The sequence below is a fragment of the Salmo salar genome, unplaced genomic scaffold (assembly GCF_905237065.1).
Source record: "Salmo salar unplaced genomic scaffold, Ssal_v3.1, whole genome shotgun sequence".
Lineage (NCBI taxonomy): Eukaryota > Metazoa > Chordata > Actinopteri > Salmoniformes > Salmonidae > Salmo > Salmo salar.
In genome coordinates this window covers 105,420-133,141 of record NW_025547240.1, presented here as the reverse complement: position 1 = coordinate 133,141, position 27,722 = coordinate 105,420, and the positions used below count along the sequence as shown (strand labels likewise).

General features: G+C 41.7%; 1 protein-coding gene across 2 annotated transcripts; it reads left to right on the top strand.

The window, feature by feature from the left end:
* The first annotated feature begins 10,078 nt into the window (after window positions 1-10,078).
* On the top strand, window positions 10,079-27,351 carry LOC123731747 (uncharacterized). Of its 2 annotated transcripts, XM_045711152.1 has the most exons (7): window positions 10,079-10,178; window positions 11,158-11,256; window positions 21,743-21,859; window positions 23,985-24,101; window positions 24,421-24,505; window positions 24,635-24,863; window positions 26,985-27,347. In XM_045711152.1, exons 2-7 carry the CDS (start codon window positions 11,174-11,176, stop codon window positions 27,083-27,085), a joined length of 732 nt encoding a protein of 243 aa, XP_045567108.1. In that variant the 5' UTR covers window positions 10,079-10,178; window positions 11,158-11,173; the 3' UTR covers window positions 27,086-27,347. The 2 variants fall into 2 exon arrangements, with proteins under 2 accessions (XP_045567108.1, XP_045567107.1); XM_045711151.1 differs by having other exon boundaries at window positions 24,421-24,863; window positions 26,985-27,351.
* The last annotated feature ends 371 nt before the right edge of the window (window positions 27,352-27,722 follow it).

Genomic DNA, 27,722 nt, shown 5'->3' with positions numbered 1-27,722 from the left:
ATACATGTGAAGGACTGCAACCTGAGGAGACAAGGTTTGTCCTCACAGCTCCTACAGGCCCTGGTGTATGAGGATGCAGTGCAGGTGGACAGCACTGCTTGGTCCTGGAGAGCAGGAGGAGCAGAGGATGATGGGAGTTTCACCTCAAGCAAAGGCACTTTGTGCTCTTTGTGAAGAGACGCAGTACATTGAGGATGATGTCTTCACTGTCAAGATGTTCTACTCACATGAGCAGGAACTGATCGTGGAGGCCTTACAACATTACACAGAGCAGGAACTGATCGTGGAGGCCTTATAACATTACACAGAGCAGGAACTGATCGTGGAGGCCTTACAACATTACACAGAGCAGGAACTGATCATGGAGGCCTTATAACATTACACAGAGCAGGAACTGATCGTGGAGGCCTTACAACATTAAACAGAGCAGGAACTGATCGTGGAGGCCTTACAACATTACACAGAGCAGGAACTGATCGTGGAGGCCTTACAACATTACACAGAGCAGGAACTGATTGTGGAGGCCTTACAACATTACACAGAGCAGGAACTGATCGTGGAGGCCTTACAACATTACACAGAGCAAGATCGATTTTGTCTTGGTGCAAGAGCTGTCCTTGCTGGAAAGCTTGATGAGCTCCAGCAGGCAGAAGGACAATGTGAATCATTCAGAAGGGCTTTTATTGAGGACAGAAACTATGAAGAGGAGGAGGAGGATGACTATTATGATGTCGACTACAATGATGGTGATATTGATGGAGGAATAGATGAATGAGGCTGAGGGTGATGACTACAACAACGATGGTGATATTGATGGAGGAACAGATTAATGAGGCTGAGGGTGATGACTACAACAACGATGGTGATATTGATGGAGGAATAGATTAATGAGGCTGATGACTACAACAACGATGGTGATATTGATGGAGGAATAGATTAATGAGGCTGAGGGTGATGACTACAACAACGATGGTGATATTGATGGAGGAATCGATGAATGAGGCTGAGGGTGTTGACCACAACAACAATGGTGATATTGATGGAGGAATAGATGAATGAGGCTGAGGGTGATGGTGATGACTACAACAACGATGTTGATATTGATGGAGGAATAGATTAATGAGGCTGAGGGTGATGACTACAACAACGATGGGGATATTGATGGAAGAATAGATGAATGAGGCTGAGGGTGATGACTACAACAACGATGGTGATATTGATGGAGTAACAGATTAATGAGGCTGAGGGTGATGACTACAACAACAATGAAGATATTGATGGAGGAATAGATTAATGAGGCTGATGGTGATGACTACAACAACGATGGTGATATTGATGGAGGAATAGATTAATTAATGAGGCTGAGGGTGATGACTACAACAACGATGGTGATATTGATGGAGGAATAGATTAATGAGGCTGAGGGTGAAGACTACAACAACGATGGTGATATTGATGGAGTAACCGATTAATGAGGCTGAGGGTGATAACTACAACAACAATGGTGATGTTGATGGAGGAATAAATGAATGAGGCTGAGGGTGATGACTACAACAACGATGGTGATATTGATGGAGGAATAGATGAATGAGGCTGAGGGTGATGACTACAACAACGATGGTGATATTGATGGAGGAACAGATTAATGAGGCTGATGACTACAACAATGATGGTGATATTGATGGAGGAATAGATTACTGAGGCTGAGGGTGATGACTACAACAACGATGGTGATATTGATGGAGGAATAGATTAATGAGGCTGAGGGTGATGACTACAACAACGATGGTGATATTGATGGAGTAACAGATTAATGAGGCTGAGGGTGATGACTACACCAACGATGGTGATATTGATGGAGGAACAGATTAATGAGGCTGAGGGTGATGCCTACACCAACGATGGTGATATTGATGGAGGAATAGATTAATGAGGCTGAGGGTGATGCCTACACCAACGATGGTGATATTGATGGAGGAATAGATGAATGAGGCTGAGGGTGATGACTACAACAACGATGGTGATATTGATGGAGGATAGATTAATGAGGCTGAGGGTGATGACTACAACAACGATGGTGATATTGATGGAGGAATAGATGAATGAGGCTGAGCGTGATGACTACAACAATGATGGTGATATTGATGGAGGACCAGATTAATGAGGCTGAGGGTGATGACTACAACAATGATGGTGATATTGATGGAGGACCAGATTAATGAGGCTGAGGGTGTGTTGTTTTTAACATGTCCATTCTGTTTTAATTGATGTCATTGTATTCCTGCCCTTTGTTTATAATGGTATGGTTTATTGCTCTTTTGGGGTTAAAAGAAGCACATTTCTGTTTATTTATTAGATGTGATACAGGCCATTGTTGCATGTCATTCACTATTTATGTCATGGTGAGGAGAACCTGACTTGAGCCTGATATACCCCAAGAGTCTAATGGAATAGACAGGTTTGCTTCCTCTAAAGTATTGTCTTTTTATTGACTTGTTATTTGTGGAGTTTGTAAATATATTTAACAAATATCACCCCTTTATTTAACTTGGCAAGTCAATGTAGATTATTGTGTAAATATTGTCATGTGAATATCTAGATCACCATTGTCAATGTAGATTATTGTGTAAATATTGTCATGTGAATATCTAGATCACCATTGTCAATGTAGATTATTGTGTAAATATTGTCATGTGAATATCTAGATCACCATTGTCATCTTTAAATAAATAATAACTTCTGCAGCTGATCCTGTCTGGCTCCTGCAACATTTAACCTCCAATAATGGGTTTAGTAACTAAGGATTGTAGCTTTAAGGTTTCAGTATGTAGCCTGCAGAGAAACACATTTAGATTTCAAGCCTTGTAGACTCGTCATTTCAGATAATTTGACTTTGCTGGAGAGGGGAGACTGGAGGCCATGGTGGGGCCGAAGTAGCACATTTAATAAATAATATTTCTAAACAAACCACAAAGCGGTTAGAACTACAATTCCGGCGCCATTTCCCGGTCACCGCCGCTGGACGCGATGCAACATGAAACAGGGAGTTGTAGTTCTTCACAGAAAGAGCAGGTGTATTCAAACCATTACAATTCTTAAGCACTGGAACATTTTGGAATCACAATCATGAAACCCCCCTTAAACATATGACACAATGTTCTCACTACAACTGAGGACTCTTACAGTGGTAGACTTTATTTTAATAAATAGGTCTGTAGGCTTTTAGCTGGGGTTGAATATACTCCTCAGTAAACTAGGGAAACAGATTGATTGTTCTACTAGAGACTTGTACTGATAAGAATAAGAACATATTTGATTGATCAGAAAGTTTATGTCCACATGCCAAGCCAACAGGCTTTGGGCGAGAGCTTAAAACACATCAGTTTTCACTATCTGAACCCCTGAAACACTACATGGGCTGGGTTGAATATAACGTTACTCATCATATAGACCAGGCTACATATATTCGTATACAGCATACATACAGCATACATACAGCATATATACAGCATACATACAGCATATATACAGCATACATACAACATATATACAGCATACATACAGCATACATACAGCATATATACAGCATACATACAGCATACATACAGCATACATACAGCATACATACAGCATACATACAGCATATATACAGCATACATACAGCATATATACAGCATACATACAGCATACATACAGCATATATACAGCATACATACAGCATACATACAGCATATATACAGCATATATACAGCATATATACAGCATATATACAGCATACATACAGCATACATACAGCATATATACAGCATACATACAGCATACATAGAGCATACATACAGCATACATACAGCATACATAGGCCTACAAGTTTCAAGGAAATGTTCCCTCTTTCGCAGAGACTGCATTCACGGTAAATGCTGCATATGTCGGCTTAGTCTGAAATCACCTTTCAATTTCTCAGCTGGGATTCTTTCTGAATTTTCTGATTAAACGGGCTCGTCCCGTATGCGGGACGGACATCCAGCGGACATCCAGCGAAAAATCCTATCGCCATTAGCATAACGAAATGTAATATAATTTTTTTTGAAATATAGGACTATGTTATATCGTTTTATAGATACACCTCTCCTGAATCGAACCACGTTGTCCGATTTCAAAAAGGCTTTACAGCAAAATCAAAACATTAGATTATGTTAGAGGAGTATATCGTAAAAGTAGCCACATAGCCATTTTCCCGACCAACCACATGCATCACAAATAACCAAAAAACAGCTAAATGCAGCACTAACCTTTGACAATCTTCATCAGATGACACTCCTAGGACATCATGTTACACAATACATGCATTCTTTTGTTTGATAAAGTTCATATTTATATATAAAAACAGCATTTTACATCGGCGCGTGATGTTGACTAACTATTTTCCCTCAAATGCATCCGGTGAAACAGCGCTACAATTTACTAAATTACTATTCGAAAACATTTTTAAAATGTAATATTGTCATTCTAAGATTTATAGATGAATATCTCCTGAAAGCACCTGTAATGCCAGATTTAAAAATAACTTTACTGGGTAATCAGACTTTGCGATAAAAGGGGATGCGATACTCAGAAAAATAGGCTACCGTTACAGGTCAGCGCCATCTTGGAACAATTGCATATCAAATCTACTCTTGTATGCTATTGTCAATAATCCCTTACCTTTGATTATCTTCATCAGAAAGCACTTCCAGGCATCCCAGGTCCACAACAAATGTATTTTCGTTCGAAAAAGTGAATCCTTTATGTCCCAATAGATTGTTCTTGTTAGCGCGTTCTGAAGGCTGCTCCAAAAGTTCCGTCGGCCGCGGGACTCCTCTTTCAATAAAATGCTTTTTTGTTTATTTAGGTTTGTTCAAACATGTCAAACGTTGTATAACATAAATCTTTAGGGCCTTTTTTAACCAGAGCTCCAATAAGATTCAAGGGGGACGATTGCATTGTCTTTCTAAACGTTTCGAAAGGGGAGGGTAGCCAGGGGCGCTGGCGTCATAATGGTGATGGCCCTCTCCATGTGACCACTTTCCACAGCTTCTCATTCTGTCAGTTTTCACAGTAGGAGACTCAAACCACTTTGTAAAGACTGGGGACATCTAGTGGAAGCAATAGGAAGTGCTCAATGAACCATTGCTCACGGTGTGATTTATAGGCAAAGTGATGAAGATGAGTCCGCAATTCAGAATTCCACATCCTGTTACGATTGGTCTCGGGGTTTTGACTGCCATATGAGTTCTGTTATACTCACAGACACCATTCAAACAGTTTTAGAAACTTTAGGGTGTTTTCTATCCACAAGTATTAATTATATGCATATCCTAGCTTCTGAGTTTGAGTAGGAGGCCGTTTAAAATGGGCATCAATTTTTTTCTAAAATCGCTGTAGCGCCCCCTATCCTAGGCGACCGTCAAGAGGTAATCAATTCTTGTTGCTCCATTGTTCTTTTGTTTGAATCACAGCTACGTTTTCGTATATGACGTGGGATTGTTTTAAATAATGTATGTAACAAATAGGCTAAACAACTGACATTGTTACAGAAACCAGAATAGTTGTGAACTACAAATATGGCACCATTTTGTAGTTTTCTTCCTTACTCTAAGCCTAGCTCTGTTGATCTGCTTTATCAATGGCGCAACATTCAGCCCCTCCAAAATGCCTTAATTCATCTGATGCATCCCTTACGCAGATCCACTGACATCGGAATCACTATTTCAATTTGTCTACAGACTCAATAGTATTTCAACATGCAGTATTCTCATACATTTTGATGATTTTTTTCTCATTAACAGACATTCACTAAGAGGATTTGTTCAGATCCGTAGGCTGCTCTAACATTTTAACACTGAGCCATGTGACTATACAGTAGCCTTCATCTATAGTCTACTGTAAAATCATATGCTGCTTTAGGCTAAATACTATAGTTATCTGTGTGTTTCAATAGGACAAATGGAAAGAGGTCCTACTGTATTAGAAATGATGGTGTAGAGTATCTACAATGTCACCCTCCCTAAATAATGGTGGTTTAGAGTATCTACAATGTTACCTCCCTAAATAATGGTGGTGTAGAGTATCTACAATGTCACCCTCCCTAAATAATGGTGGTGTAGAGTATCTACAATGTGACCTCCCTAAATAATGGTGGTGTAGAGTATCTACAATGTTACCTCCCTAAATAATGCACAAGTTACATTTTACCTTCATTCATGACGAGAGAGAATGCAGGAGACAGTCAACTAATAAAGCAGGCAGAGGACCATTTAGTGGTGCTGAAATGTAAAGCTGCAACCACAACGTAATCAATAGGAGGTGAACAGCACCTGGTGCTGAAAATATAGATAACTTGTTATGCAAGTGTTGCACAGCAACAGATGGAGAACACCTACACCGGTCGAGTAATTAATTTCAACAATAATCTTAATTTTAATTTGACTTTAAAAACAACAAGAGGGCTTAATTGGAGTCTATTTCTTCAGAGTGAAGGCCCATATAAAATTACTGAACTGTCTGAGCTAGGCTATGTGGGGGCGCAGGCCCATATAAATAACTTAACTGTCTGAGCTAGGCTGTGTGGGGGCGCAGGCCCATATAAATAACTTAACTGTCTGAGCTAGGCTATGTGGCTTAACAGCATCTTTCACAAGAAAACAAAATGGCCTGATAGAAGTGGGATTTGTATTTATTTATTAGGCCGACTTACAACTGCATCATGGCCAAAAAGGCAGCATCCTACATAAAACAATAATTGAATGAAAAAAAGTCGATGTCTGTATCTGAATGTCTGTATCGGGATAGCCTGATCCTTTATTGACAGAACAAACAGATGGCTCGATGGAATTCAATCAGCTCATTTTGAATTACAGCCTTATCCAGCGAGGGTACTGTTTTCTTAGCAAGGCAGGAGAATTATCCACCAGGGAGGACTGTGAGAATATCACATTAAAACTAAATGATATCCTTGGGCATGCTGTAGTCTTCAAATCTGGAGGAGAAGTTGTCTGTTACCTCTGCCTGTTATTCTTCAGTGTGCTGAAGAGCAGTAACCTTCCAGATGACAAGTCCATATCAAGCTTCCTAGTAAAGGCCTCAAGATTTTTCACCATGTCCACGACTGTTTTCCTCTTCCTTGTCACTGCAGATTTAATTTCAATTACAGAATGTCGCCAAAAAAGAGGAATTCCTCAATTTCCAAAATACGAAGGTGATCAGCTGCTGCCCTCATTTGGCTTTTTCTGACAAAATCCACAACCTGGTCATGCAGCTCACAGAATGTCTCTAGAGCTTTTCCTTTACTCAGCCAGCGCACGTTGTTGTGAAGCAGGAGATCATCCTAGATGCCCTCCTCTGATTCTGTCACCAGCTTGCTGAAAAGACGGTGTTGTGTTGCTTGATATCCATCACATCTATTAGCTGAGAGTTTGGTCTGGTACACAGCACACTCTGATGGATGAGACAATGTAAACCATGTTTAGTCTGGTACACTCTGATGGATGAGACAATGTAAACCATGTTTAGTCTGGTACACTCTGATGGATGAGACAATGTAAACCATGTTTAGTCTGGTACACTCTGATGGATGAGACAATGTAAACCATGTTTAGTCTGGTCCACAACACACTCTGATGGATGAGACAATGTAAACCATGTTTAGTCTGGTACACAACACACTCTGATGGATGAGACAATGTAAACCATGTTTAGTCTGGTACACTCTGATGGATGAGACAATGTAAACCATGTTTAGTCTGGTACACAACACACTCTGATGGATGAGACAATGTAAACCATGTTTAGTCTGGTACACAACACACTCTGATGGATGAGACAATGTAAACCATGTTTAGTCTGGTACACAACACACTCTGATGGATGAGACAATGTAAACCATGTTTAGTCTGGTACACTCTGATGGACGAGACAATGTAAACCATGTTTAGTCTGGTACACAACACACTCTGATGGATGAGACAATGCAAGCCATTCATTTGTGGGGCGATTTCCTTCAACTTGCTGACCATGCCCCTGTGTCTGTCCACTATAGCAGGAGTCCCATCAGAAACCTCTGTCCACCATAGCAGGAGTCCATCAGAAACCTCTGTCCACCATAGCAGGAGTCCATCAGAAACCTCTGTCCACCATAGCAGGAGTCCATCAGAAACCTCTGTCCACCATAGCAGGAGTCCATCAGAAACCTCTGTTCACCATAGTAGGAGTCCATCAGAAACCTCTGTCCACCATAGCAGGAGTCCATCAGAAACCTCTGTCCACCATAGCAGGAGTCCATCAGAAACCTCTGTCCACCATAGCAGGAGCCCCATCAGAAACCTCTGTCCACCATAGCAGGAGTCCATCAGAAACCTCTGTCCACCGTAGCAGGAGCCCCGTCGGGGACCACAGAGTTGACTTCTTCTAATGACAAGCCATGCTGCGTAAACAATTGTTCCAGCTTTGTGAATAGGATGTCCCCGGTGGTGTGTCCTTCCAGGGGAACGTCCCTGGAGGTGTGTCCTTCCAGGGGAACGACCCCGGTGGTGTGTCCTTCCAAGGGAAAGTCCCCGGTGGTGTGTCCTTCCAGGGGAACGTCCCCGGTGGTGTGTCCTTCCAGGGGAACGTCCCCGGTGGTGTGTCCTTCCAGGGGAACGTCCCCGGTGGTGTGTCCTTCCAGGGGAACGTCCCCGGTGGTGTGTCCTTCCAGGGGGACGTCCCCGGTGGTGTGTCCTTCCAGGGGAACGTCCCCGGAGGTGTGTCCTTCCAGGGGAACGTCCCCGGTGGTGTGTCCTTCCAGGGGAACGACCCCGGTGGTGTGTCCTTCCAGGGGAACGTCCCCGGTGGTGTGTCCTTCCAGGGGAATCAGTGCCAGTAGCTCTTCTTTAAAGTCATTTTCATGAAAATAACAGACATATACACACAACTGTGCTACATGGGTGTTGTCAGTTCTCTCATCAATAGCCAGTGGAAAATGCTCAGCCTGACTGAGCCCCTCCAGAAAAATCCTATGCACATCATCCACCAGAGCACGGACACGGTGTCCGGCTGTTGTCACAGACAGGGGCACCTGTTTGACAGACGCAATTATGCTATCCATAGACTTGTCTGTAGCCAATTCCTCCAAAACTGTCATCATGCACTTTTTAAACAGCTCTGCGTCTGTGAAGGGCATGTTGTGTTTGGTTAGAACCCAGGATGATTTTAGGAAGCACTTGGACCTTCTGTTGTTGGGTCAGGCCATGAAGGAGGATTCTACTGCCATGTTTGTAGGTTGTAGTTAATGCTTCAGTGTTTCTGCGTCGGGCTTCTGTCTGGGGTGGGAAGTCCACTTTTAAAGTACCATGTAATGTACCATCATAATGCCGTCTGAGATTGCATTATTTGCAAACAGTGAACTTCATTGCAAACAAGACACACTGGCTTGGCATTGGATAAAGATGGTAAGATGAATGCATATCTCTCTGTCCATTCTTCCCTGAAACTTAGATTTTCATTATCCACCTTTCTTTTGCTACTTTTGAGAGTGACATGTTCTCTTGCTATCAAGCGAATTGTTCTGAATGAATGTTGATATTAATAAAGTAGTGTAGACTACAGTAGACTACGTAGACCTGTTTTTACCCACCAATCAACACACAGAAATATAAACAAACAAATATAATTGAATAGAGATATTGGTGATTTTATGAACTTAATCAGATCAAAATGAATGAATGTATTATGTACTAATCAAATGTGTTAAACATGTTGTTCCATTTGTAGTGTAGACTTAATAATTGTGCTAATATTATATGCTAATTATGTTCTGGCCCAATCAGAAAAAAATTGGCCCGAAGCCAAACCTAGTTGACGAACCCTGTTTTATAGTATGCCATGGCCTTTACTGGCCAACTGCTGTTATGTTTATGATATACTATGGTGTTGTTGATGAACCCTGTTTTATAGTATGCCATGGTCTTTACTGGCCAACTGCTGTTATGTTTATGATATACTATGGTGTTGTGTCACTAGACTTTGACCAGATATTATTACATCCAAAGATCAACTGTACCTGAACATAGATACAGAGACACTTGTCATCAGGAAGCTGCTCTCTCAGCACAACGGAAAATATCTCAATGACTTGACATGTTCTGGTTGTGAATTCAGGCTACAAGGTAAGAATCTTCCCAGGGATTATTGTAAAGTGTGTAGATAAATTAAATGTATGGTTTTATATTAGTATAGTGAATGACAGTAAAACACTCAGATATAACAGTCAATTTCACCTGGGACAGCTACGTGACAGTTCAATCATACAAAATGGTGCTAACTGGGCGTAGGCAACTCAAATTCAAAAACATATTGTTCATATATCGTATTATACGATTCGTATATCGTGGTAATTTTACAATTTGTAAAAATGTTAATGTATCATAGTTGTAAATCATTTTTCAGAATATCAGAACATGTTGTTTTCTAAACTACAATGAGCTCCTGCTTACTGTGTAATTTGGTATGAAACCACTGAACATACTTTTCTTAACATTGTTATTATGAACTGAATTCAGTAACACCATAATAAAATCATACCTGTTGAACAAAGCAACACACTAGAATGAGAGAAGTTATTAAAAGAGAAAGTGAAACATAATTATTATTAATATTATTATTACTACTACATGGAGAAAAGGTGAAAAATATTAAATCACCTGACTGTTTGGATGTGTCTGTTAGTAAATGTTTTATTTCTAAGAGATAATGAATAAAAGAGAACAATTGACCTTCAATAATTAGTTGTCACTGTGTTAACCACAACCAACATGCTGGATCTCTGTTTAGTTGTCACTGTGTTAACCACAACCAACATGCTGGATCTCTGTTTAGTTGTCACTGTGTTAACCACAACCAACATGTTGGATCTCTATTTAGTTGTCACTGTGTTAACCACAACCAACATGCTGGATCTCTGTTTAGTTGTCACTGTGTTAACCACAACCAACATGCTGGATCTCTGTTTAGTTGTCACTGTGTTAACCACAACCAACATGTTAGATCTCTGTTTAGTTGTCACTGTGTTAACCACAACCAACATGCTGGATCTCTGTTTAGTTGTCACTACGTTAACCACAACCAACATGCTGGATCTCTGTTTAGGGGACAGTGCTCTAAAATGAGTCTCTCTGGGGAGAGAGAGGAGGGGGGCCCTGCCTCTAAAATGAGTCTCACTGGGGAACATGGCACCAAATCTAAGAGGTGAGATGACCATTTTTTTAAATAATTTATGAAGAGTTTATATCCAAAACGCTATATCCAACAGTTTTTGACATTTGTGTTTTTTCATCAGAAATGAATGATTAAGGGTGTGTAAAATATTATTGTTCTAAGATTTTCAATTAATAGATTTTAGCATATGACATTTTACTGAGAACATCACAGCAAGATAAAACAAATATTGTTGCATTCTGTAGATTCTCCTGTTTCATTTGATCTATAGAGCCCCACAGTGGAGGTGTCATAATACCCATAACACCTAGTGGTCAAACAGGGAAATGGTTCCAATAGTTTTATAGAGCCCCACAGTGGAGGTGTCATAATACCCATAAACACCTAGTGGTCAAACAGGGAAATGGTTCCAATAGTTTTATAGAGCCCCACAGTGGAGGTGTCATAATACCCATAACACCTAGTGGTCAAACAGGGAAATGGTTCCAATAGTTTTATAGAGCCCCACAGTGGAGGTGTCATAATACCCATAAACACCTAGCGGTCAAACAGGGAAATGATTCCAATAGTTTTATAGAGCCCCACAGTGGAGGTGTTATAGTACCCATAACACCTAGCGGTCAAACAGGGAAATGGTTTCAATAGTTTTATAGAGCCCCACAATGGAGGTGTCATTATACCCATAACACCGTGTGGTCAAACAGTGAAATGGTTCCAATAGTTTTTCCAATAAAAAACATGAGCTGGCGCACAACCAGATATTTTTTTTTATGTGGAGGTTCTGCCTAACGGCAAATAAACTATTAGCTATAATAAATAAAGAGAGTCACACACTCCATATATAAACTCCCAGTAATTTATTGGGTATTTACCACCGTTTCAGCATCACTTTGCCTTCTTCAGGGTGATGTCATGAATACTTGAACCAGGTTATATAGACAAACAGGGCAATTAGTGCAACCAATGACAATAGTGAGGGGTGTGTCATAATTATTACGTTAATTAGAATGAATTAATGAAACTGTTAAAAAACAATAGTTTATGGCATATTAAATATATTACGCTATTGTTATCGTTTAGAAAAATACTTGAATATTGTACATAACATTACCATCAACATACATACCTCCTCTCTATGGTAGAGCAACATGCTCAATGCCTGTGTATTTGAGGGAGGAGATTGGATGGTTAGCTTCAACAAAGTGAGCTGCTACTGGATAGTCAATGTTTGAATGTGCACATGAGCCACGTTTGAAGTTCCCATTTGGAATGGGTGTGAAGAGTGTCTAAGTGGGCTCAGGGGGCAGGTCAGATCTCACCAAGATATCTACAATATTGCAACCACGCTTATAGACCACCAGTGGGGGTTCCTTACAGACCACCAGTTGGGGTTCCTTATAGACCACCAGTGGGGGTTCCTTATAGACCACCAGTGGGGGTTCCTTATAGACCACCAGTGGGGGTTCCTTATAGACCACCAGTGGGGGTTCCTTACAGACCACCAGTTGGGGTTCCTTATAGACCACCAGTGGGGGTTCCTTATAGACCACCAGTGGGGGTTCCTTATAGACCACCAGTGGGGGTTCCTTACAGACCACCAGTGGGGGTTCCTTATAGACCACCAGTGGGGGTTCCTTATAGACCACCAGTGGGGGTTCCTTACAGACCACCAGTGGGGGTTCCTTATAGACCACCAGTGGGGGTTCCTTATAGACCACCAGTGGGGGTTCCTTATAGACCACCAGTTGGGGTTCCTTATAGACCACCAGTGGGGGTTCCTTATAGACCACCCGTGGGGGTTCCTTATAGACCACCAGTGGGGGTTCCTTATAGACCACCAGTGGGGGTTCCTTACAGACCACCAGTGGGGGTTCCTTATAGACCACCAGGGGGGGTTCCTTATAGACCACCAGTTGGGGTTCCTTACAGACCACCAGTGGGGGTTCCTTATAGACCACCAGTTGGGGTTCCTTACAGACCACCAGTGGGGGTTCCTTATAGACCACCAGTTGGGGTTCCTTATAGACCACCAGTGGGGTTCCTTGAAGAGGTGTGCAATTTTTTTTGTCTGATTGCAGAATATGCCAGTGCTTTTTCAGTATTGCTTTCATTTTCTCTGAATACTTGGTGTACTTGGTGCAAAAGACGGTTATTTTTCTTCTTTGGTTGAGTTGTTAGCAACTCCTCTCTTGATTTTTGAGATATTTTCATAATTGCAGCATCAAGAGTTTTGTCCTTGTAGCCTCTCATTTTGAATGTATCTGTCATTGTTTTAGCATTGCTGTCAAAATCCAATAGTTTTTCCACCATACATTAGAAACACTTAAAATAAGTGATGTTTTGTGTAGGGTGGAGTGGTGCGGCGGTCCTTGTGGGCAAATTTAGTCATCAAAGTCTGTCATCCATATCTCTGGATTGATGGTGCTTTCAAGACAACTCTAGCAAGAGACCAGAGTTCCCGACTTGGAATTTCGAGTTGGATGACCGTTCAAACCGTGTCTTCTCAGTCGGAGCTCATTTTTTTCAGAGTTTCCAGTTGTCCTGAACTCACTGAAGTCTGAGATTTCCCAGTTTCCAGTTGTTTTGAATGCAGCAGAATTCATGCTGGATTCACAGCATGGCCAATGTATTCAACCTTTTCTGTCCCATGGTGTTGCATGTGAATGTTTATCATTTTAAGCTTGAAAAAGAGACCCTAAACGCAGAATTGGACCACCCACCCTCTCCACTGAATTGTCTGGCTAGTGATTGCTTTGCAATGCTTGCAGTTAGCCACTGATTCCTTTCAAACCACTCATTCCAAACTACTCATTGCTAGCTAAGATTTTCAACATATGATGTTGACATGATCAGTCCAATCAAAGCTACGGTAAATATAACGTGATTTGACGTCCTTTTATCTGTGGCCAATGACCTTGAGCCTTTTGGATGGGCACTTCTAATGTAACTCTATGGCAGCACCCAATGGGCTTGAATTTTCAAGCTCTCCCTGTAGATTTTGCGGTGACGTAGTGTCTCTATGAGTGACAAAACACTAAGCCAATCAAGGCGCAACTACAGAAAGTTACCAACCCCTACGCTCAGTATTTCTATTATCCAGATACCTGCTGGTACCTCTTAACTGGTTAGGACAGCTCATGAGGTTATTATCCAGATACCTGCTGGTACCTCTTAACTGGTTAGGACAGCTCATGAGGTTATTATCCAGATACCTGCTGGTACCTCTTAACTGGTTAGGACAGCTCATGAGGTTATTATCCAGGTACCTGCTGGCACCTCTTAACTGGTTAGGACAGCTCATGTTATTATCCAGACACCTGCTGGTACCTCTTAACTGGTTAGGACAGCTCATGAGGCTATTATCCAGATACCTGCTGGTACCTCTTAACTGGTTAGGACAGCTCATGAGGTTATTATCCAGATACCTGCTGGTACCTCTTAACTGGTTAGGACAGCTCATGAGGTTATTATCCAGATACCTGTTGGTACCTCTTAACTGGTTAGGACAGCTCATGAGGCTATTATCCAGATACCTGCTGGTACCTCTTAACTGGTTAGGACAGCTCATGAGGTTATTATCCAGATACCTGCTGGTTCCTCTTAACTGGTTAGGACAGCTCATGAGGCTATTATCCAGATACCTGCTGGTACCTCTTAACTGGTTAGGACAGCTCATGAGGTTATTATCCAGATACCTGCTGGTACCTCTTAACTGGTTAGGACAGATCATGAGGTTATTATCCAGACACCTGCTGGTACCTCTTAACTGGTTAGGACAGCTCATGAGGTTATTATCCACATACCTGCTGGTATCCTAAATATCTGCCACTAGATAGGACACATAATAATAAAAAATGAATATTATTATTGTAACCCACTGTAAAGACTGGGTTTAGTTGATTGTGTTGCACTGCTCATGTCTGCGTTGTGGAACGTCCCGCTTTCGCGTACAGAAATACCCGTGTCCCCGTACGGTGTGGCACCAAGCATATTGTCCAGTTACAAGCAGAGTGGGCTGAGGTGATCTTGGGGAACAACGACATAGTTCATTACAGTGTTGAGACGCCAAAGTTTATTGTTCAATTTGCTTTTTGCTTAATGGTCAGGGAAAGTATGAGTGTAGCCTTTTCCCTTGCTATCCTTGTTTAATTTTGTGGTTCACCGGATTCGTCATCATCCTCGAGACGAGGGACAGACGAACGACCTGCTAGCTAGCAAAGCTAGTCGGTACAGCTAGGTAAGCTAGCTACTATACCAGAAGCATCCTAGTTATCCTAGCTAGTCGGTACAGCTAGGTAAGCTAGCTAGCTACTCTACCAGCAGCATCCTAGTTCCCCTAGCCACCACTACATCATCACCAGCTGCCTGTATTTCTTGTGGACTGATGGAGCTCCCCGGTTGTTTCTTCCAGCTGTTAAATCCCGTGGAGGGCTCCTCCCTCTCTCATTGACGGATGCTGGCTACCTCTGTCCGGTTCTTCTCTCTTCACTAGATGGACGGTGACTTTAGTGTTTAACCTCTATGGGCTAGGTGGGACGCTAGCGTGCCACCCGTGGTGCACTCCATCAACAGCAGGTGCATTTCAAGAGCGGCAAATTTGAATCCAAATAAATGTCAAAATTCAAATTTTTCAAAAATACAACTATTTTACACCATTTGAAAGATAAACATCTCCTTAATCTAACCACGTTTTACGATTTCAAAAAGGTTTTACGGCGAAAGCATAAATTTAGAGTATGTTAGGACAGTACATTTACAAGAGTTGTGTGTAATGTTTTGTCAAGTCAAAGACAGGGTCACCAAAACCATAAAACCAGCTAAAATGATGCACTAACCTTTTACAATCTCCATCAGATGACACTCCTAGGACATTATGTTAGACAATGCATGCATTTTTAGTTCTATCAAGTTCATATTTATATCCAAAAACAGCGTTTTACTATGGCATTGATGTTGAGGAAATCGTTTCCCTCCAATAACCGGCAGTCAAGTCAGCGTCACAAATTAAATAATTAAAATTAGAAAACATTGGTAAAATATTATATTGTCATTTAAAGAATTATAGATTTACATCTCTTGAACGCAATCAACTTGCCAGATTTAAAAATAACCTTACTGGGAAAACACACTTTGCAATAATCTGAGCACTGCGCCCAGAAAAATACGCGTTGCGATACAGACTAGACGTCATGTTGGGGAGATCTAAAATCGAAAATACTATGTAAATAATCCATTACCTTTGATTCTCTTCATCAGATGTCACTTCCAGGTATCACAGGTCCATAACGAATGTAGTTTTGTTCAAAAAAGCTCATCATTTATGTCCAAAAATCTCCGTCTTGTTAGCACATGATCTAAGCCAGCCAGACTTCTCGTCATGAACGAGGGGAAAAAATATATTTCTGTTCGTTCAAACATGTCAAACGTTGTATAGCATAAATCATTAGGGCCTTTTTTAACCAGAACATGAATAATATTCAAGGTGGACGAATGCATACTCTTTTATAACGTATTGGAACGAGGGTACCCAACATGAACTCGCGCGCCAGGTGTCTAATGGGACATCATCGTTCCATGGCTCTTGTTCGGTCAGATCTCCCTCCAGAAGACTCAAAACACTTTGTAAAGGCTGGTGACATCTAGTGGAAGCAATCGGAAGTGCCAAAATATTCCTCAGCCCCTGTGTTTTTCAATGGGATAGGTTTAAAGTCAATACAACACATCAGGTATCCACTTCCTGTCAGAAAATGTCTCAGGGTTTTGCCTGCCAAATTAGTTCTGTTATACTCACAGACACCATTCAAACAGTTTTCGAAACTTTAGAGTGTTTTCTATCCATATATAATAAGTATATGCATATTCTAGTTACTGGGTAGGATTAGTAACCAGATTAAATCAGGTACATTTTTTTTATCCAGACGTGCAAATGCTGCCCCCTAGCCCTAACAGGTTAAAAACCCTAAACCTAACAATCAATCAAATGTATTTATAAAGCCCTTTTTACATCAGCATCTTACCCTACGTATTACCTATTTTAGCCTTAACCCTAATTCTTTTAGAAACGGTTTTAGTAATAATATGTTAGTAAATACCATTATAGTACAAAATAGCATTTTGATTATTTTGTTAATCAAAACCTGTCTAAGTGTTTTGCTGTTTTTGTTTTGTTATTTTATTACATTATTATTGCAAGGCAGAACATTTGATGAAAACAAGCCACCTTTGAAAAATAAAACTAATGTGGTTTGAACTTGGTGACCAAGTAACCTCTATGTGAAAGTCCATCAATTGGTGTGGGATAGGTGGGGCAGGTTTGAGACTGATCTAAGGAATTAACCAGAAAAATACACTTTATTTCTGCCTCACCAACTGCCTCACCAATGTCTGTAAGTAAATTAATTACTTTTAATTGCTACATTTCCAATAGATGGCAGCATAAGACCACGAAGCATCAGTTATAGGCTACAAGCAGCAATATGATTGACATAAAATAGCATGCAACCACAAAGACTATGTCCCATGATTTTCTAAAATGGTCACTCATTACTTTAGTTAGCTATATATCTCATATTAGGGCTGTGTTGCTTTTGGGAGAGCAAAAAAATAGTAACTACAGCAGGTATTGAACCCCGGCCAAATAATCACTAGTCAGATGCTCTATCCCAATGGTGCCCAGGACGTCGATTGGTCGACCGGTCGATCGCAAACTTCTTTCTAGTAGAACGCATAAAAGTTTAAAAAATGTATCCACACAAAATATATATTTTGGCAATTCACAGCGTTACCATTGAGTCTGCTTAAAAATGATGAGGTCCACAGTTCTGAAGCACCGTATGCTTTGCTTACAGGTTAGCTTCTTTCTCGAATATTACTGCAAAGCCAAAATATTTTTTTTAAAACTGTTTGTTTGACATCAAATTCGACCAAGCCGCAGCACTAGAGTTGCTACATTTGGTTTCCAAACTGTCGCTACAATAGCAACCATCTGCAGTTAGTACGTTTACATTTCCACGCTTGAGAGACCTGTAACAGAATATTCTTTGTCGTTCCAGTGGTTGTTTTTTTACTAGCATGGAACCCCGTATTATCGGCACATTCAACAGCGTTTAAGAAATAGATTTATTACCTTCAACAGTGTTATCTTGTTATCAAGCCATCAATGTTTTGTGATTATTGGTGTTGTAAAAATGTTAGCTAACGAGTCAGCTAAGGAGTATGAATCATTTACATTAAATAAAACAAATTTCAGTCATGTGCATTGACATAAACAATTAAAACACTGTTGGAGTTTGTGTTGCAGACATGCACTTGGAAACTAAAGGAAGACATACAAAAGATGGGTTGAATAAATATATATTATATTTTAGTCATGTATTTTTTAAACAAATAAATAATTTCAAATGAAATAAAAAATTTAAAAAATCTCGACCTCCATCACTTTTATTGTCACAAAAATCACAATTAAAATCCAGCTCCACAGCCACCTCTAGATCCCACAGCACACTCCTGCAGTGGAACCAGTGCTGATAGAAGTCACAGCACACTCCTGCAGTGGAACCAGTGCTGATAGAAGTCACAGCACACTCCTGCAGTGGAACCAGTGCTGGCAGAAGTCACAGCACACACCTGCAGTGGAACCAGTGCTGGCAGAAGTCACAGCACACACCTGCAGTGGAACCAGTGCTGGCAGAAGTCATAGCACACACCTGCAGTGGAACCAGTACTGGCAGAAGTCACAGCACACTCCTGCAGTGGAACCAGTGCTGGCAGAAGTCACAGCTCACACCTGCAGTGGAACCAGTGCTGGCAGAAGTCACAGCACACACCTGCAGTGGAACCAGTGCTGATAGAAGTCACAGCACACTCCTGCAGTGGAACCAGTACTGGCAGAAGTCACAGCACACTCCTGCAGTGGAACCAGTACTGGCAGAAGTCACAGCACACACCTGCAGTGGAACCAGTGCTGGCAGAAGTCACAGCACACACCTGCAGTGGACCAGTACTGGCAGAAGTCACAGCACACACCTGCAGTGGAACCAGTACTGGCAGAAGTCAGTGCCAACACAAGAAAAACCACACAGTCATTTTCCAAGCAGGATAGGGGTGACAAAAACCAGAAATACAGCAAAAATTAAGCACTAACCTTTGACGATCTTCATCAAATGACACTCCTAGGACTTCATGTTACACAATACATGTATGTTTTGTTCGATAAAGTTCATATTTATATCCAAAAACCCAATTTCACTCTGAGACTGAGGCAGATATATATTATTACTGTGTAAAAGCTAGTAGTACTACTGATTTCTCTGAGAGTGAGACAGATATATATTATTACTGTGTAAAACCTAGCAGTATGTCACAATATTCTCCTTCATCTGAAGATATCTCAAAAACTCTGTCAGAAAATGTGGACCAATACGCAGCGGATTGCGTGATCAACATCATGTTTATTAACTATGATGTACACGGAAAACAATAAACACGAAATGACAGAGTGACAGTTTCACAGGCTATACAAATACTTACAGCAGTGTGAAATAAAACAACCCACAAGCCCAAGAGAAACACACACCTAATATATGACTCCCAATCAGGAACAACAATATCCAGCTGTTCCTGATCAGGAGTCACAAGACTAACACAGAAACAGAACAACTAGAAACTACATACAACACACAACTTCTGCCACATCCTGACCAAATACTAAACAACTACTCCCTCTGCTGGTCAGGACGTGACAGTAACCCCCCCCCTAAAGGTGCAGACACTGGAATGCACCTTAAAAGAAAACACACCAAAAAATCACCCAATACTACTACTACAAAAAAAAAAAAAACTAAACAAAAAGGGGAGGGAAGGGAGGGTGGCTGCTGTCAACGACGACACCTGTGCAACACCCCCCCCTCCCCATACCAACCTATATTGGAGGCGGCTCAGGTGCGGGACGTGGACCCCGCTCCACCCTCGGCGTCGCCCACTTAGGTGGCGCCACTGGCCGCGTCGAAGGACTGCTGCGCCCGGCGACCCTGGCTGCGCCCGGCTGGCTGGCGACCCTGGCTGCGCCCGGCTGGCGGCCCTGGCGGCTCCAGACTGGCGGGCGGCCCTGGCGGCTCCAGACTGGCGGGCGGCCCTGGCGGCTCCAGACTGGCGGGCGGCTCTGGCGGCTCCAGACTGGCGGGCGGCTCTGGCGGCTCCAGACTGGCGGGCGGCTCTGGCGGCTCCAGACTGGCGAGGCTGGGCTGACGCACTAGAAGCCTGATGCGTGCGGCTGGTACTGGACATGCCAGCCTGGAGACACGCACCTCAAGGCTAGTGTGTGTAGCGGGAAACACTGGACCGTAGATGCCCACTGGCGGTCTCGAGCACAGGACTGGCATCACCCCTACTGGCTGGATGGCCACTTTGCCCTGGCACATGCGGGGCGCTGGTACTGTGCGTACCGGCCTGAAAATACCCAGCCTCGCCACAGCACCCATCACCCCAAAGCACGGGACCTGTCCAGTATGTCTCTTCCCAAAAAGGGTACGGGGAGCTGGCCTGGGGCTCCATCCATGCCCAGCCAAACTACCCTTGTGCCCCCCCAAAAAAAATACTTGGGGCTGCCTCTCGGGCTCCCTTAGTAGCCATGTTCCCCGGTCCTCACCAGATTTCCTCCGCTGCTTGGTCCTTTTAAGGTGGGTTGTTCTGTCACGATATTCTCCTTCGTCTGAAGATATCTCAAAATCACTGTCAGAAAATGTGGACCAATACGCAGCGGATTGCGTGCTCAACATCATTTTTATTAACTACGATGTACACGGAAAAAAATAAACACGAAATGACAGCGTGACAGTTTCACAGGCTATACAAATACTTACAGCAGTGCAAAATAAAAACAACCCACAACCCCAAGAGAAAAACACACACCTAATATATGACTCCCAATCAGGAACAACGATATCCAGCTGTTCCTGATCAGGAGTCACAAGACTAACACAGAAACAGAACAACTAGAAACTACATACAACACACAACTTCTGCCACTTCCTGACCAAATACTAAACAACTACTCCCTCTCCTGGTCAAGACGTGACACAGTACTACTGATTTCTCTGAGAGTGAGGCAGATATATATTATTACTGTGTAAAACCTAGCAGTACTATTGATTTCTCTGAGAGTGAGGCAGATATATATTATTATTGTGTAAAACGTAGCAGTACTACTGATTTCTCTGAGAGTGAGGCAGATATATAGAATTTTACAAAAAAAACATGACTGTTTGTCTTTCTGAAATGAAACCATCAAGTGATAGATTTTAAACTAATACATGTCTGTCATTGAACAACCCCATGCCATGATTAGATAGTGAAAAAACACACCAATCTCTTTCAGAATTTCTTTAAACAATAAAAGTAAATGTTCGAACATTTCTGAAAAGTGATATATAGCGTTTTGGAATTAAACTCTTCTTATGTTTCCCATCTGAGCTCAGAGTAGATGAGAGATGTAATGTTTGTCTCTGTTGTGTTGAAGCTCAATCAAGCAGGAGAGACCAGCTTCCCCTGTACCCAGCTGTGTGTCCATGAAGAGTGACAAGTCTATGTATCAACCTCTAAACTTTAGAGTGGGAGACTTTTCTACTGAACAAAGGTAAGAAGAACTCATGGGTCAAGAAGAACTCATAAACAACACTGTCTCTAGTCATTTCTCCTCTCCGTTTCCCATTTCATTTTGTTGTTTTCATAATCCGTAGGCTAATCCTTTTGTCCATTTTCATAGTCCTAAAATAATTTTAAACAAACACAACATTCCCTGCCTGTGTGTCTGTGTGTGTGTCTGTGTGTGTGTCTGTGTTTGTGTGTGTGTCTGTGTGTGTGTGTGTCTGTGTGTCTGTCTGTCTGTCTGTGAGTGTGTGCACTCCCTGGATGACGAGATGTAATCTTTATCCTGATTGCCTAGTCACTTTTATTCCTACCTACATGTACATATTACTTCAACTACCTGGTACCCCTGCACATTGACTCAGTACTGGTACTCCTTATAGTCTCATTATTACCTCAACTACCTGGTACCCCTGCACATTGACTCAGTACTGGTACTCCTTATAGCCTCATTATTACCTCAACTACCTGGTACCCCTGCACATTGACTCAGTACTGGTACTCCTTATAGTCTCATTATATCCTCAACTACCTGGTACCCTGCACATTGACTCAGTACTGGTACTCCTTATAGCCTCATTATTATTATTTTATTGTGTTATTATTTCCTTTTTTTATTTAGTGAATTGTTCTTATTTTTTAACTGCATTGTTGGGAAAGGGCTCAGAAGTTAGAAATCCATGGTAAAGTGTTCCCCTGTTGTATTCGGCGCATGTGAGAAATACAATTTGATTTGATTTGAAGCTCATTGGCAGAAACACGTCACTGGGTCTAACGGTCGTCTCGTGCTGAACAGATCATGTTCGGATGTTGAAGCCCGGTGGCTGGAAAAACTCCCTAGAAAGGCAGGAACCTAGGAAGAAACCTAGAGAGGAACCAGGCTCTGAGAGGTGGCCAGTCCTCTACTGGCTGTACTGGGTAGAGAGGAACCAGGCTATGAGGGGTGGCTAGTCCTCTTCTGGCTGTGCTGGGTAGAGAGGAACCAGGCTATGAGGGGTGGCCAGACCTCTTCTGGCTGTGCTGGGAGGAGATTATAACAGTACATGGCCAAGATGTTCAAACGTTCATAGATGACCAGCATGGTCAAAAAATAATCACAGTGGTTGTAGAGGTTGGAACAGGTCAAAACCTCAGGAGTAAATGTCAGGTTGCTTTTCATAGTTGAGCATTCAGAGGTCGAGACAACAGTTGTGGTAGAGAGGGAGAGAGAGAGAGGGTGTAAACAGCAGGTGAGAGAGAGAGGGTCGAAACAGCAGGTTCGGGACAAGGTAGCAGGTCTGGTGAACAGGTCAGGGTTCCATAGCTGCAGGAAGACCAGCAGAAACTGGATCAGCAGCATGGTTGGACGTCCGGCTTTCATTTGAACATCATTTTATACGTCACTTGTTTCTCTTTGTATTTGTAGATAACTTTGTTCTAAAGTTAGCGGCGGTCACAGAGAGACTGATAAACCATGTGATTCTATGTTTAGCTGAGATCTTGTGTGTATGAAGTGAAGCGGGGTGCACTAAGCTGTTCAACATTAATAACAATGGTTTTGGGAAACAGCTCAGAGATTTAATGATGCTCCTACAAAGGTTTTAATGATGAACTTGGCTTTAAGATGCTTTTGGGAAACCAGGTCCTGGATAAAAACATCTGATAAATTCAAAAGTAAATGTTTTACATACAGATTTCATATTACTGTATTTAATAATTATTTTTACATTTTTAAATATTGATGTCACAAATGTTTCATTTGTACAGTTCTTTATTAAAAATGTATTTATTTGTTACATTTGACTGTGTAAAACTTAAAATATGTATAAAATCTAGCAGTACAACTTATTTCTCTGAGTGAGGCAGATATATAGCATTTAGCAAAAAAAAAAGATTATTTGAAACCATCAAGTGATATATTTTAAACAAATACATGTCTGTTATTGAACAACCCCATGCCATGATTAGATAGTGAAAAAACACACCAATCTCTTTCAAAATGTCTTTAAGAAATAAAAGCTTATTAACAAACATTTCTGAAAAGTGATATGAAGCGTTTTGGAATGAAACTCTTGTTTCCCCATCTGAGCTCAGAGTAGATGAGAGATGTAATGTTTTTCTCTGTTGTGTTGAAGACCAATAAAGCGGAAGAGACCAGCCTCCCCTGTTCCCAGCTGTGTGTCCATGAAGAGTGACTGGTCTATGGGTCTACTTATAAACTTTAGAAAGGGAGACCTTTCTACTGAACAAAGGTAAGAAGAACTCATGGGTCATGGTCAGTGAGTTAAACAACATTGTATCATTTCTCCTCTCCCATTTTCCCATTTCTTTTGTTGTTTTCATAATCCATAGGCTAATCCTTTTATCCATTTGTATAGTCCTAAAACAATATTAAACAAACACAACATTCCCTCCGTGTGTGTGTGTGTGTGTGTGTGTGTGTGTGTGTGTGTGTGTGTGTGTGTGTGTGTGTGTGTGTGTGTGTGTGTGTGTGTGTGTGTGGGTGTGTGTGTGGGTGTGTGTGTGGTCGGTCCCTGGATGAGGAGATGTAATCTCATGTTTTGTCCACAGAAACCAACAGGAGAGATCAGAGTCAGAGATTCTCAGTGGTCCGTCTTCCCAGGGTCATCCAACAGACCTGGCCTCCATATTCAGTGTGTGTGGTCCTGTTATGTACATTTGTTTTTGTTTACCTCAAGTGAAGTTGAACTGTCAATCGTTCATTAATGTATTGATGAGAAAGCATTTCTTCTCTTGCTTAACTTATTTACTTTATTTATTTCAGGTGCTTGAAGAGAATATTATGACATTTGTGAAGAACGAGCTGAAGATGTTCAAGAGGATTCTTAGTCCAGAACTCCCAGAAGGCTTTGAGAGTCAGAAGCAGGATAAGGAAGTGGTGGATGCTGAAGATGAGAACCCGGCGAGCAGTGCAAGAGAGGGGGCTCTGAAGATCACACTGCACGTCCTGAGGAAAATGAATCAGAAGGAACTTGCTGACTCACTGGAGAAAAGTAAGATCTGTCTGCCTCATGTTGAATGCTGTTTTATAACATTTAAAAGCTGTAGCTAAAGTACAGCTAAAGTAGCTGTGTATCTCAATGATATTGTAGCAGCCTTAACACAACACCTAGAGACCTCATCAATTAGCAGCAGGGATGTGTTGGGGTGACTAATTTAGAGAGAGAGGGAGAGAGAGAGAAAGGGAGAGAGATGAGAGACAGGAGGAGAGAGGGAGAACATTGATAATACCATCAATAATACCAATAATAATATAATCAGTCACACCAGTCTGTATTGCATTATGAAAACATGTACACATTTATACAGTCAGTTAAGAGAATAAATTATTATAATTTAAACGTTATAATAGTCCTACAATACCGTAGGCACTAAAACAGACATAATATTAATATCCTCTGTGTTATATCTAGATTCAGATGAGCTTGCTGTGATTTGCCAACGTGAACTCAAATCTAATCTAAAGAAGAAGTTTCAATGTGTATTTGAGGGGATCGCTAAACAGGGAAACCCAACACTTCTCAATAAGATCTACACAGAGCTCTACATCACAGAGGGTGGAACAGGAGAGGTCAATAATGAACATGAGCTGAGACAGATTGAGACAACAACCAGGAAACAAGCAAGACCAGAGACTGCAATCAAATGTAACGACATCTTCAAAACCTTAACTGGACAAGACAAACATATCAGAACTGTGCTGACAAAGGGAGTCGCTGGCATTGGAAAAACAGTCTCTGTGCAGAAGTTCATTCTGGACTGGGCTGAAGGAAAAGCAAATCAGGATAAGCAATTTGTATTTTCATTTCCTTTTCGGGAGCTGAATTTGATGAAAGGAAACAAACACACTTTCATTGAACTTCTCAATCACTTCTCAATGGAAACCAAAGAATCAAGAATCTCCAACTACGACAAGTACAAAGTTCTGTTCATCTTTGATGGTCTGGATGAGTGCTGACTGCCCCTAGACTTCCAGAAGAACAAGATCTGTTGGGACGTCACAGAGTCAACCTCAGTGGATGTTCTGCTGACAAATCTTATCATGGGAAATCTGCTTCCCTCTGCTCTCATCTGGATAACTACCCGACCTGCAGCAGCCAATAAGATCCCTTCAGGGTGTGTTGACCAGTTGACAGAGGTACGAGGGTTCAATGACCCACAGAAGGAGGAGTACTTCAGGAAGAGATTCAGTGATGAGGATCTGGCCAATAGAATCATCTCACACATAAAGACATCAAGGAGCCTCCACATCATGTGCCACATTCCAGTCTTCTGTTGGATTTCTGCAACAGTCCTTGAACACATGCTGAAACATAAGAGAGAAGAGATGCCCAAGACTCTGACTGAGATGTACACATACCTTGTGGAGTTTCATACCGAACAGAAGAATGAAAAGTATCTTGGGAAAGAAGAGACAGGTCCACACTGGAATACAGACAGCATTCTGTCACTGGGAAAACTGGCTTTTCAACAGCTTGTGAAAGGCAATCTGATTTTCTATGAAGAAGACCTGAAAGAGGCTGGCATTGATGTCAATGAAGCCTCAGTGTACTCAGGATTGTGCACACAGAACTTTAAAGACGAGTGTGGGCTGTACCAGGACAAGGTTTACTGCTTCGTGCATCTGAGCATTCAGGAGTTTCTGGCTGCTGGATATGTGTTCCTCTCTTTCATCAACAACAATGAGAATCTAATGGACAAACAGCAATCAACATCCAATAACTTTTCTGTGAGGATCAGACAAAGGCGTAAATTTACTTTCTACAAGAGTGCTGTGGATAAAGCCTTACAAAGTTAGACAGGAAACCTGGACCTTTTCCTCCGCTTCCTTCTGGGCCTCTCACTGGAGTCCAATCAGAGGCACTTACGAGGTTTACTGACAAAGACAAGAAGCAGCTCACAGAGCCATGACGAAACAGTCAAGTACATCAAGGAGAAGATCAGGGAGAATCCCTCTCCAGAGAGGAGCATCAATCTGTTCCACTGTCTGAATGAACTGAATGACCATTCTCTAGTGGAGGAGATCCAAAGCTTCCTGAGCTCAGGAAGTCTCTCAAAACCCAACCTGTCACCTGCACAGTGGTCAGCTCTGGTCTTTGTTTTGCTGACTTCAGAAAAGGAGCTGGATGTGTTTGACCTGAAGAAATACTCCAGATCAGAGGAAGGTCTTCTGAGGCTGATGCCAGTGGTCAAAGCCTCCAGAGCTGCTCTGTGAGTACATAAAATTACATTTAAGAACTAATCATTAGGCAGAAATGTTAAGTTTAGAGAAAAATATATATTATAATATGTATATAATATTATATTGAAAAACATATTGAATAAATGCATTGACGTTCACATTAGTATACAATTATGACCATACACTTCTAGGAGACGGAAGATGAATCTATATGTTGTTGGGGAGAATAAACCAAATGCATCTGCCATTGTCCTTCTACACTACTGGTGTTAAATTAACAGTGTGTTTGTGAAGTCATTATGATCTCTTTGTCAGGCTGTCAGGCTGTGGAGTCATAGAGGAAGGCTGTGCTTCTCTGGTCTCAGCTCTGGAGTCAAACCCCTCACACCTGAGAGAGATGGATCTGAGTAACAATGACCTGAAGGATTCAGGAGTGAAGCTGCTCTCTGCTGGACTGGGGAATCCCCACTGTAAACTGGAGACTCTGAGGTCAGTATTCCTGTAGTTGGTCAACAAGTGATAACTGTTCACCAGATCCACATGTGTTTACCAGGCACACATAGTCCACAACATATGTGTTTGGACAGTGAAGCTTACAGTTTTAAATTGGTTGCTATGCTCCAGCATTTTGGATTTGAGATAGATTGTTTCAAATTTGGTGACACTACAG

What these genes read in the sequence shown, in the direction of transcription:
- LOC123731747 (XM_045711151.1), top strand. Translation starts at nt 11,174, where the DNA reads ATGAGTCTCTCTGGGGAGAGAGAGGAGGGGGGCCCTGCCTCTAAAATG. An exon ending in GACTTTTCTACTGAACAAAG is followed by an intron (nt 21,860 to 23,984) that starts GTAAGAAGAACT and finishes GTTGTGTTGAAG; the next exon opens with ACCAATAAAGCGGAAGAGAC. An exon ending in TGCTGACTCACTGGAGAAAA is followed by an intron (nt 24,864 to 26,984) that starts GTAAGATCTGTC and finishes TGCTGACTTCAG; the next exon opens with AAAAGGAGCTGGATGTGTTT.